The sequence below is a fragment of the Astyanax mexicanus genome, chromosome 10 (genome assembly GCF_023375975.1).
Source record: "Astyanax mexicanus isolate ESR-SI-001 chromosome 10, AstMex3_surface, whole genome shotgun sequence".
Lineage (NCBI taxonomy): Eukaryota > Metazoa > Chordata > Actinopteri > Characiformes > Acestrorhamphidae > Astyanax > Astyanax mexicanus.
Window position 1 is genome coordinate 17,937,221 of NC_064417.1, and position 11,999 is coordinate 17,949,219.

General features: G+C 37.9%; 1 protein-coding gene across 2 annotated transcripts; it reads left to right on the plus strand.

Annotated features, from left to right (window-relative positions):
* The first annotated feature begins 1,775 nt into the window (after window positions 1-1,775).
* On the plus strand, window positions 1,776-10,883 carry prpf19 (pre-mRNA processing factor 19). 2 transcript variants are annotated; one of them, XM_049484469.1, is made up of 16 exons: window positions 1,776-1,978; window positions 3,508-3,657; window positions 3,758-3,834; window positions 3,918-4,059; window positions 5,817-5,892; window positions 6,331-6,388; window positions 7,229-7,270; window positions 7,386-7,460; window positions 7,579-7,654; window positions 8,463-8,572; window positions 8,683-8,838; window positions 8,941-9,010; window positions 9,113-9,286; window positions 9,368-9,450; window positions 9,607-9,712; window positions 10,292-10,883. In XM_049484469.1, the coding sequence occupies exons 1-16, from the start codon at window positions 1,960-1,962 to the stop codon at window positions 10,387-10,389; spliced, it is 1,512 nt and encodes a 503-aa protein (XP_049340426.1). In that variant the 5' UTR covers window positions 1,776-1,959; the 3' UTR covers window positions 10,390-10,883. The 2 variants fall into 2 exon arrangements, with proteins under 2 accessions (XP_049340426.1, XP_022539322.2); XM_022683601.2 differs by having other exon boundaries at window positions 1,777-1,978; window positions 5,817-5,890; window positions 6,323-6,388.
* Window positions 10,884-11,999: the final 1,116 nt, after the last annotated feature.

Consider the following 11,999-nt stretch of genomic DNA (forward strand, 5'->3'; position numbering starts at 1 on the left):
TATTACTTTTTAAAATATCATAATCACTTTTGGAAAGGGCCAGTTAATTTGAATCTATGAAAGGACCAAAACCATTTAATGAGGGAGCCACACAAGTCTTTTAAACTGTGATTAAAATTTATTGAAACTAATTTACTAGTCTCCTGAGTGCAAAATTGCAAATTGAGCATCTAAGCAAAATTAAAGTTTTTAAATGTTTGGTCACTTTTATACTGCTGGAAATATTTACTAATTTGCTCAACACAGAACCATATTAAATGTTTTAAGTACAGCAAATATAATGTATAAAGCTTTTAAATTACATCACAACCTCCCTTTAATTTTTGAGGTCATTTTCTGCCATAACGGGGGAAATAGGATTTTAGATTTAGATTTAAAGTAGCTTTACTGGTGTGACTGTAATAACAACAATATTACCAAAGCATTGCAATAATAACAACAATTTAGAATATAATAAAAGCAACAATAACTACAAAAATACAAGACATTACTTAATAAACAAAGACAAAAATGTGAATACATTCATACAGTTAGCTGGTATTTATTAATGTAATAAAAATACTTCCTTTAATTGTTTTTGATAATTACCCTTAAAAATAAGATATGTATATTTATAGATGTTTTGTTTAGCTGTAGGTGTAATAAATCATCGTAAAAAAGAATACTTATATACATACCTGTCAAGTCTCCCGTTTTGGCCGGGAAACTACCGTATTTTACTCCTCTTTCCCGCCGTCCTCCCGTAATCGTATTTTCCCGTAAATTTCCCGTATTATATTAAAATAAAAAAATATATATATTAGTGAGGAGACAGGGCACTGACCGCTCTGTGTCTCTTAACCAATCGTGGAGCCGGTTCAAGGAGAAAGTCCCGCCTTTCAGGAGAAACAGCCAATCAGCTTGCAAAGGAGGGTCAGTGTGGGGAAGCCCCTCGTCGCTGTGAGTTCAGGCAGCTAGTTGGAGCAGCTGATGTTAAAACATATCTGGATACACAGCGATTTTTCTAAAAGAAAGGTAACGGTAGGCTAATCATAGAAACTGTGATGAGATTTTTCTGATAGCTGCTTAAAAATACTCCGAAATAAAACACACAGATTAAACCTTTTAAAATAAAAAAAATTACAGCTTGTGACTCAGTTTAACTAGAAATATGGAGAGGACCGAAAATAACTAATCAGGGGTTGAGTGATCAAAAGAAAGAAGTATTAATTAAAAATGATTATTTTTACTGATGGAATATATCTGGTCCATGTCCTTTTAGTAAAAGCTCGAGATACTATTTTTAGGTCACCAACAGTCATTTTGCAGAATTTGTGCACCCTTTGTTCAATTTTAAATCCATTAAATAAAAAAATATATATATATCATATAAAAGAGTGCATTTATGCCAAAAAAGACATAAAATCTTATTTTTTTTAAAAAAAATATCTAGAAAGGGTTTTTAATTTGGCTGTATTAAAAGAATAACATGTAGGAATGTCCACAACATTTCAGATCCTGATAATCTAATTGTAGTGTGTAAACATGTCTTAAAATGTAAGGGATACTGAACCTTCGTTGGGCTGGTGGGACGGCTTTAAGTGTACAGAGGAAAATATCCCTTATTTTTAAATCTAAAACTTGACAGGTATGCTTATATATACTATACTAATAAGTGGAACTGATGGCATGGCTGTGGATTTGTGTATATTATATTTACCCAATCAGTACATCAGTTCATTATAACCAGTGTGTGTGTGCGTGTGTGCGCGTGTGTGTGTGTGGAGGACCTGCTATCCCACACTGCACCGCGCTGGTTTTTAGCGGCAGTGACTCTCGGCGTGTGCGGACAGTGAGCATGTTGTGATCTTTGATCAGATTTAAGCTCAGTTTAAGCTTCAGATAGAGAAATCCAGCCGTCCTCCTCCGGGGTTTGGAGCCTGAGCTGAAGCAGCAGCGGGACGCGGCCGCGGATCCAGCATGTCTCTGGTTTGTGCGAGTAAGTGGAGCGGTTTCTCCGGCGCGGAGCTCGGTTAGCGCTGCTAGCGGCGCTCCTGATCTGCAGACCCTCAGTAAACTGCTCTAAATCCACACAGCCGCGAATAATCACTAATGCACCGCGTTACAGATCCGGATCAGCGCGCTCACACTCAGAACCAGGGAGTTTATGACCGCTCGGAGTGCAGCAGCGGCTGTGTGTGTGTGGAGTTAGTTAGTTAGCTTGGTGGCTAACAAACAGCATGGCTCCTACCGGCGGCACTCTGCTAACACTAGATTAGCTAACATAGCCTAGCCTAGCTTAGCATAATGTTCAGGTAGCTCAGTCCCTGACCAAATAAATACACAGGTAAATATTTAGCTAGTTGATGATACTGCTGAATATTGCTGAGATATTAACTGTCGAGGCACTTGAATAGATGTTTTTTTTTTTTTTTTTTTTTATACACCACAGTGAGCTCAGACTCCACTGAACCGGTTCCGCACACCGGCTAATCAGTGTAGCGCTAAAGTTTCACTGAGCTTTTCCACACATACCTACTATACTTAAAGTGAGTTTAATACATTTATTACAACTAAAGAAGCTTTCCAAACATTAAGGATATAAAAAATATAATTAGTAATTTTAATGGATTTTTTACAGCTATTATGGAAATCTTAAACCTGCAAAGCCTGTAAGTTACAGTTATTGGAAAATGATTTCGATACTTTAGTCATTTCTTTAGTTATATTATTAAACTTGGTGATCCTTTTAAATTGAGTATAGCAATGGACAATCTGTCATTAAATTAATCAAAATTTCAATGTTATTTTTCAATAACAATATTCTAAGCAAAATGACAAATTAAGACACAGTAATGCTTTAATGTAGTATAAATATGCGTTTCATACATTCAGCAGAAAATAATCTACATTTCTGTGTTTCATAAACACTCTTACCATGAACATGGTTTTGTGTAAAAACTGTATTTCTGGATAGTTTTATTTAGCCAATAACAGTTTAGGATTCACCAGTTCATTCAATTTAGGATTGTTAAAATAAAACAACAATCTACTAGGAAACTAAAGTGAATCACGTTTAGCACCTGAATATAAACTGCAAGCAAACAAAGTACAGTAAATAGCGAACCATACATATCACAATATATATTTTTATTATATTGTGGTAGTGAAGTATTCTATCGATAGAAAGTTGTTTTAATACAGTTTTCTTCTCCAAATGTTCAAACATTAAGTATGTTACAATTATATGTAACAATTAGGTATGTATTTTAAATCCTACATTGCCTTTTTCCAGCCTATCCCCATTTAGCTCAACCTAATAAGGAGAGTATTGCTTTTTGGAATTCTTAGCTTTTTGTATTGAAGCAAAAGTTGTTACCTTTTTTATGGTTGTAGCACAAATAATGTCAGGAAAAGAGAAAAATCCAAGACTAGAAACTGGATTTTAGGTCCAGATTTAAAGACCTGGTTGCTGAATGAAATGCATCTTAAAGGAAATTGTTCTGTACTTTTTTCTTTCACATTTAGTCTCAAATGAGGTACCGGAGCACCCTTGTGTGTCTCCAGTCTCCAATCAAGTGTTTGAACGCCGCCTCATTGAGAAATACATTGCTGAGAATGGAGCTGACCCAATCAACGGCCAGCCTCTGTCTGAGGAGCAGCTCATCGACATTAAAGGTAGGGTACTTTCTCAGGAAATGAGTTACTGATGATAATTTAAGAGAAAGTACTGTTTCTTCATGGTTTGAAACTGTTTTCCTATTGTTTTCACATGCAGTCTCTCACCCTATTCGGCCTAAGCCACCTTCTGCTACCAGCATCCCTGCAATTCTGAAATCTCTGCAAGACGAGTGGGTGAGTGCATTGACTCTTTATTTCTAAATAACTTTGAAAAACTAAGTGCTTTTACCCAAAAACCTATACTTTGTCTTTCTTAGGATGCAGTGATGCTGCACAGTTTCACACTGCGGCAGCAGTTGCAGACTACACGCCAGGAGCTGTCTCACGCACTCTACCAGCACGATGCTGCTTGCAGAGTGATTGCTCGTCTCACTAAAGAGGTCACTGCTGCCAGAGAAGGTGAGGGTTATATACAGTTGTGGTCAAAAGTTTACATACACTTGTAAAAAAACATAATGTTATGGCTGTCTTGAGTTTTCAATAAGTTCTACAACTCTTATTTTTCTGTGATAGAGTGATCGGAACACATACATGTTTGTCACAAAAAACAGTCATAAAATTTGGTTCTTTCATAAATTTATTATGGGTCTGCTGAAAATGTCACCAAATCTGCTGGGTCAAAAATATACATACAGCAACAAAATTTGTCAATTTTGGTGATGTAGCGAGTTGTGTCAATCAAATTAGCTTCATGTCATGGCCTCTTCACTTCTTGTAAGTGATTCTGATTGACTACAGCTGTTGACTTCTCATGAGCCCATTTAAATAGGGCTCATTTGACCCAGTGATTAGACTCAGCTACAAAAGCTACAATGGGAAAGTCAAAGGAACTCAGTGTGGATCTGAAAAAGCGAATTATTGACTTGAACAAGTCAGGGAAGTCACTTGGAGCCATTTCAAAGCAGCTACAGGTCCCAAGAGCAACTGTGCAGACAATTATACGCAAGTATAAAGTGCATGGAACAGTTGTGTCACTGCCACGATCAGGAAGAAAACGCAAGCTATCACATGCTGCCGAGAGGAGATTGGTCAGGATGGTCAAGAGTCAACCAAGAATCACCAAGAAGCAGGTCTGCAAGGATTTGGAAGCTGATGGAACACAGGTGTCAGTCTCCACAGTCAAGCGTGTTTTACATCGCCATGGACTGAGAGGCTGCCGTGCAAGAAAGAAGCCCTTGCTCCAGAAAAGGCACCTTAAGACTCGGCTGAAGTTTGCTGCTGATCACATGGACAAAGATAAAACCTTCTGGAGGAAAGTTCTCTGGTCAGACGAAACTAAAATTGAGCTGTTTGGCCACAACACCCAGCAATATGTTTGGAGGAGAAAAGGTGAGGCCTTTAATCCCAGGAACACCATGCCTACTGTCAAGCATGGTGGTGGTAGTATTATGCTCTGGGGATGTTTTGCTGCCAGTGGAACTGGTTCTTTGCAGAAAGTAAATGGGATAATGAAGAAGGAGGATTACCTCCAAATTCTGCAGGAAAACTTAAAACCATCAGCCCGAAGGTTGGGTCTTGGGCGCAGTTGGGTGTTCCAACAAGACAATGACCCAAAACACACATCAAAAGTGGTAAAGGAATGGCTAAACCAGGCTAGAATTAAGGTTTTAGAATGGCCTTCCCAAAGTCCTGACTTAAACCCCATTGAGAACATGTGGACAGTGCTAAAGAAACGGGTTCATGCAAGAAAACCATCACATTTAGCTGAACTGCACCAATTCTGTCAAGAAGAGTGGTCAAACATTCGACCTGAAGCTTGCCAGGAGCTTGTGGATGGCTACCAAAAGCGCCTAGTTGCCGTGAAAATGGCCAAGGGACATGTAACCAAATACTAATGTTGCTGTATGTATATTTTTGACCCAGCAGATTTGGTGACATTTTCAGCAGACCCATAATAAATTTATGAAAGAACCAAATTTTATGACTGTTTTTTGTGACAAACATGTATGTGTTCCGATCACTCTATCACAGAAAAATAAGAGTTGTAGAACTTATTGAAAACTCAAGACAGCCATAACATTATGTTTTTTTACAAGTGTATGTAAACTTTTGACCACAACTGTACCTTCCAAATGCTCTCTCTTAACCACTGCCAGTTCTGTTGTTGCGTATCATTTGCTTTGTTTTTAATGATTGCCCTCCTTTGCTGCTTACAGCCTTGGCCACACTCAAACCTCAAGCTGGATTGGTTGCTCCTCAGGCAGCTCCTGCCTCCCAGCCTGCAGCCGTGGTCAGTGCTTATTTTTATTTTTTCAAACTGCTACTTTTGGGTACACCAATCTTTCATGTAATATATTTGCTGTAATGTAAGAATTGTTAGAATTGTTAGAATTGTAAGAATTGTTGTTGTTGTTATATCACAGAAATTATTGTAATAAACAATATTTTAAATTTAACACCATTAAATGCTACTGACAATGATAATAGAATAGAATTCCAAAGCAATTCAATATCTTTTAAATACCAAGATTTGGTCATTGCATGGTTGGCTAAACTTCTGTTCACTGTTATATATGTGAACAAACATACAATACACGCTAGACAATATCACGATTATCAAAATGAGGTCCTGACCATTTATTGTAAAAGAAGTCAATAATTTTTCATGAAAGGCCTAATAAAAAGCGTGATTGAACTTTTTTTTTTTTTTTTGGTCTATCAGGGTGCGGGTGGAGAACCTATGGAAGTCAGCGAACAGGTTGGAATGACTCCAGAGATCATCCAGAAGGTAAAATACTTACCCCTTTTGTCTCCTGTCAGTCTTTGACCAGTGCAAACCTCTAGAAAGTGTGTTTTCATAATGCACAAAACCCAGAGAGTACCAGGGTGGTTGTACTTTATTTGTTTATTTGTTTTATTAATTTAGGATATTAAAGTATTTTTATATTGAAAGCCCAATGTCTGTTCTTAATAATAAAAAATGGTGTAATAGTATATCATTACTGTGACAGACTGTCTTAAAGCTTCTTTGGGAGCTCCGTAGCAGGAAAATAGCATTTCTTCTGCATTTTTCTTTGGCCTAAGCTGCTAGTTTTTCTTTGAGTTATCCATTATCTAGCTTTGTCACAGGCTTTGATATAAAGAAGATTAATAATGTTCTGAATGTCCTAGTCGCAATGACGACCAAAATGCTGCACTTACAAACATTTAAAGCTCTCTACATCCTCTGCCACATGTAGTGTAGTTTTTTCTCTCTTTCCACACCTCTAATAAGCAAAATGAGGTAGCTTTATTACCCTTCCTCAGAGTTTAAATGAAGCAGTGTTCACTTATTAAATCAGAGCTATTTTAAAACGATCTATCACAAACACACACACAAACTTTGCGTAAAATGGAAAGTTGTGGGCAAAATAGGGACAAATTTTACCAAATTCAAATGTAGTTAACTAAAAGGCACAGTCCCTCTGTTTGACACTCATATATTATAAACATTGAATCACATCAATATCATTGTATGTTAAACTTGGTTTAAACTGGCAAGACAAAATAATATTTTGCCAATATAGATGATGCATTGTTGTTTGAATTCCACTGTTGATTGACATTTGACCCGCCTTACTTTTTTCAGCTGCAAGACAAGGCCACTGTCCTGACCACAGAAAGAAAGAAGGTAATGAAGTTCAAGTTTATAAAGTGTTTTTTTTTTTTTTTTTTTTTTTTATATATTTGTTGCAGTTGTTTTCAGACGTTTGGTAATGAAATTGTCTTTGTTTTTCGTTTCTCAGAGAGGAAAAACTGTTCCAGAAGAGCTGGTTAGAGCTGAGGATCTCAGCAAATATCGCCAAGTGGCCTCTCATGCTGTGAGTCATGTGGCTTTTTTTTTTTTGTCTGTTATCAGCAGAGTAAGTAAATGTATATCCCTACATTGCTGCTGTAGGTAAATAATTAACTTGTTCTTGTTGTTTCTCTCTTAATTAGGGTCTCCACAGTGCCAGTGTTCCTGGAATCCTTTCTCTGGATCTCTGCCCCACAGATACCAACAAAGTGCTCACAGGTAGGAAAACAAACACATGCAAAAGGTTGATTAATGCATCCGGAATGATTTTTGACTTCAAATCAAGATATGCATGTTCACCATCTTTTAACCCAATAAACACGCACATGATGACAGTGAATGTGTGCAGCCATTTCTGTGGTGCCCAGGAGCAGTGACGGATATGTGTTGTAATTTGGATTCTTCAAAGTAATACATTTTGCGTTGATGCCAACTTTGGCAACTTTTGGATGATTCTCTCGATCGGCTTTGTGAGGTTTTTTCATAAATAATAGGTCTATGCTTCTTTAGTGTTGCAGTGTTAATTAACCTAATTCTGAACAGATTTCGCTTATCTAAACAGCTTAAGTTTTTAAAAGCTCTGTTTAACGCTCTAATTAAAAAATAATTAAAGTCCTGTTTAGATTGGGCTTGGGCTCCCAAAAACAGTTTATGGGGTCGGGCGGGCTGGGCTTAGGCAGAACGTGCACAGCCCCGCACCGGGTCAGATTTTTTGGGGCCTGAACTAAACTCTACATGAGGTAGAGTTGGAATGGTTTTCCAACTGAGTTCTAGATGTGTTGAGCCCTTGTTAACTGCTTTTACCTTACTCTGTGCTTCAACTCATCCCAAACCACTGTGGTTGGGTTCTTATATCAGATGTTTAAGGGACAAATTTCTTTTATATTTTATTTATTTTTTGTGTGTTGATTTCCTAATAGTTCCTTCATACTTTTTCTACAATGTAGGAAAACATGCATGATTTGACTGGTACTGTAAATGTACATATGCCTGTAGATTTAACTTAGTTGGTTTTCTCTGGTTTTAGGTGGTGCGGATAAGAACGTGGTGGTGTTCGATCGCAGAGATGAGCAGATTGTGGCCACTCTCAAGGGTCACACCAAAAAAGTCACCTCCGTCATCTACCACCCGTCCCAGGTAACCAGCAACACTCTAACGCAAACAGCACACAAAATATCATATTCTGACCCATAAATCACATTTAACTATGTAGAGTTTGCTAACTGTAGTTTTTCATTGTCTTGCAGTCGGTGGTGTTCTCTGCATCCCCGGACAGCACTATCCGTGTTTGGTCAATCTCAGGAGGCAACTGTGTTCAGGTGGTTAGAGCTCATGAGGCAGGTGTTACCGGCCTGTCCCTCCATGCTACTGGAGACTATCTGCTCAGTTCCTCTGAAGACCAGGTAACAGGAAATGCACACAGAACAGAATGTTAAAATGCACTCTTAAATGGTCATAACTAAAAAATCCTGTTTTTTTTTTTTTTTTCTTTTTTTATTGTCTAGTACTGGGCCTTTTCCGACGTCCAAACTGGCCGCGTTCTCACTAAAGTCACTGATGAGACTGCAGGATGTGGTGCGTGGTTCTGTTTCTGTCTCTATCACTGGTCACCAGAACCATGTCAGCTTATAATGTGCAACAAGTGTGTAAGACCCTTTCCCTTTCTTTTTATTTTAGCGCTGACCTGTGCTCAGTTCCATCCTGACGGGCTGATCTTTGGCACCGGCACAGGAGACTCTCAGATTAAGATCTGGGATCTGAAGGAAAGAACCAATGTGGCCAACTTCCCTGGCCATTCCGGCCCAGTCACTGCCATCGCGTTCTCTGAGAACGGATACTACCTGGCCACAGGTAAACAGTGTGTGGATTGCTGTTATTCTTTTATATATTTTTCCTTTCTGCGTTTGACTTACTCACTGTGCATTCTTGTAGGTGCTCAGGATAGCTCTCTGAAGCTGTGGGATTTGAGAAAGCTGAAGAACTTTAAGACTATCACTTTGGATAATAATTATGAGGTTTCTCCCCCTTTTTTTCAAGTCATTATTTAGGTTTAATTTATTAGCTTTTATTAAAGATAGTATTTGTTTTTTGTGCTTTTAAGCTGAATTTCTTTTATATATCTCTAGTGTAAAAAACTATTTATAATGTAAAATATTGCTCTATTCCTGCAGGTAAAGTCTCTGGTGTTTGACCAGAGTGGAACATATCTGGCTGTTGGAGGATCTGATATCAGAGTTTATATCTGCAAGCAGTGGTCTGAGGTCCTCAACTTTACTGGTGAGTGTAACTGTAAAACAGCAACATACATAATTATCATAAATATATAATCACTAGTGTGTTCATTTGCTGATCATACCATTTTTAATTTTCCTAATAGTCTCTCATAGTAACAGTGATATAATAATGGTGTTTGAAAAAATCGTATTACAAAAAAAAACAACAATCTCCTTAGTCTTATTATAGGACTTCCTGATATACAGGTCACCTAATATCACTAATAATAAGAGCAGAACAGTAGTCAACAGTAACCAAGTTGTCATTTGTTCATAATTTTTGCCTTTATATGATGGACATTATGTTCAGTAATTTAATAAGTGTCAATCTTTTGTGTCATCCCATTGCTAATCAGTAGTGACTTCATTTAATGTCTATCCGGTATTACTGTTGAATGCAAAAATGAACCACATTCCTGTCAGTGGCATTTCTCGTTATTCTGACCATTTCTACTGGTGCTACTCTAAGGTTAAAGCTGGTTATTGAGTAAAAAAAAAGCGAGAGATTGACACATGTTGGATTTTTCTTTGTTCCCATTTCTTTGTTTGATTCATGTTCCTTACTCTCCTTCTCTTTTTGCAGATCACACCGGTCTTGTGACGGGAGTGGCGTTTGGAGAGCATGCTCAGTTCCTGTCCTCCACAGGAATGGATAGAAGTCTCAAGTTCTACAGCCTGTAGGGCAGAAGATGGTGTGAAGAAAGAGCAATAGAAATTCTAGTCCACAATCCATTTTAGTGAGTAACAAACAAAAAAAAACATAATAAACTGTAGAGCCCATTCACATGATAAGGATAGTCCCCTGATCTTAATGCATCTGTGATTGCAGATGAAATTATGATTCATTTGTGTATACATTATACCCCGGTGACAAGTGAACTTAATGAACTCAGACCACCTCTCCCAGTTTGGTCATCGATTACATGATCATTTACTCTGTTGTGGATTTTTGCTTAAAGATTTTCACTTATGACTTATTTTGCTCTTGTGTTGCTCTTTTTGTTTCTGTATGTGTTGAGTCCTTGCTCTGTACTGTAGGGCTGCCTTTGTCTCTTTTCTTTTTAGCTTGGTGATCTTGCTGTTTTTAGTTTCTTGCATCTAATTTTTATACCCTGTCCTGAAATGAAACCACATGGCAAATTAGATTTCAATAAAGACATATTTTTTGTTTTTAATCTGTGGTGGTAATGTGAAATTATAATAATGCTAAAGTAAAACACTCACATCATATGGTTGAAATAACCTGATCATACTAGAGCCTAAAGAGGTACATTTTATTATTTTCTGTAGTGCTTAAAGATCTTTGAATTGGGCTGGTTTAGTCTCTCAGACCAGAGAAGCTAAAAATACTGCTATAAAAGGGGCATTTTCCAAGGAAGGGATTATGCTTAGTTATTATAGTTTTCCTTTTCACTGAAAATCTGAGACTAGCTTTCTTTTAGTGGAAACTCTCAAAATGATGTGTAGTCCAAGGCTTAGGTGTTGCATTCAGTCCAGTTGCTACATGTGAATTAAATCAAGCAGCTAGCCATGCAGTCTGCCTTTACAAACATTTGTGATGGAATGAGTTAAATTGTAAAATAATGAATCACACTTCTTTCTAATGGAGTTTTGGTTTTGTGAATGCCACAGGGCTGTGGTGTCCCTGACTGTTAAGTGCCAACTGGTGCACCAAGTTCTTTGCAAGTAATATTGAGGCAACACGAATGACAAGGTGGGACAAATATGAAAAAATATTAATTGTATATTGATGTTTGACGGTTTTATCCTTCAGTAGATTTTCTGCAATGTCACATTTACTTTCCAGAGCTGTATTAATTTTCCCCCAAGATCGTATTGATGCTGGAAGATTTGGATCATACACTGCCTGGCCAACAAAAAGTGGCCACCTGGATTTAACTAAGCAAATGATCTAGGGTTGCTGCAGTTGGTCTGCAGGTCTAGGTTTAGTAACAGTATGTGCTGAAAGAATGAAGTGAGCTGAATATACTGAATATAGACCAGGTTATTCCATCTATTGTTTTTATTCTTCCCTGATGGCACAGGCATGTTCCAAGATGACAATGCCAGGATTGATGGGGCTGGATTGTGAAAGAGTGTTTCAGGGAGCATGAGATCATCATTTTCACACATGGATTCTCCAACACAGAGTCCAGACCTTAACTCCATTGAGAAACTTTGGGATGTGCTGGAGAAGACATTGTGCAGCAGTCAGACTCTACGGCAGGCATGTCAAACATACGGCCCGCGGGCCGGACCAGGCCCGTTGGATGATTTAATCCGGCCCGGCA

Bases quoted from the DNA above. Each gene is read 5' to 3' on its own strand.
- prpf19 (XM_022683601.2), top strand. The intron at 7,655-8,462 runs GTAGGAAAACAA...CTCTGGTTTTAG, and splicing joins TACCAACAAAGTGCTCACAG to GTGGTGCGGATAAGAACGTG. The intron at 9,287-9,367 runs GTAAACAGTGTG...GCATTCTTGTAG, and splicing joins CGGATACTACCTGGCCACAG to GTGCTCAGGATAGCTCTCTG.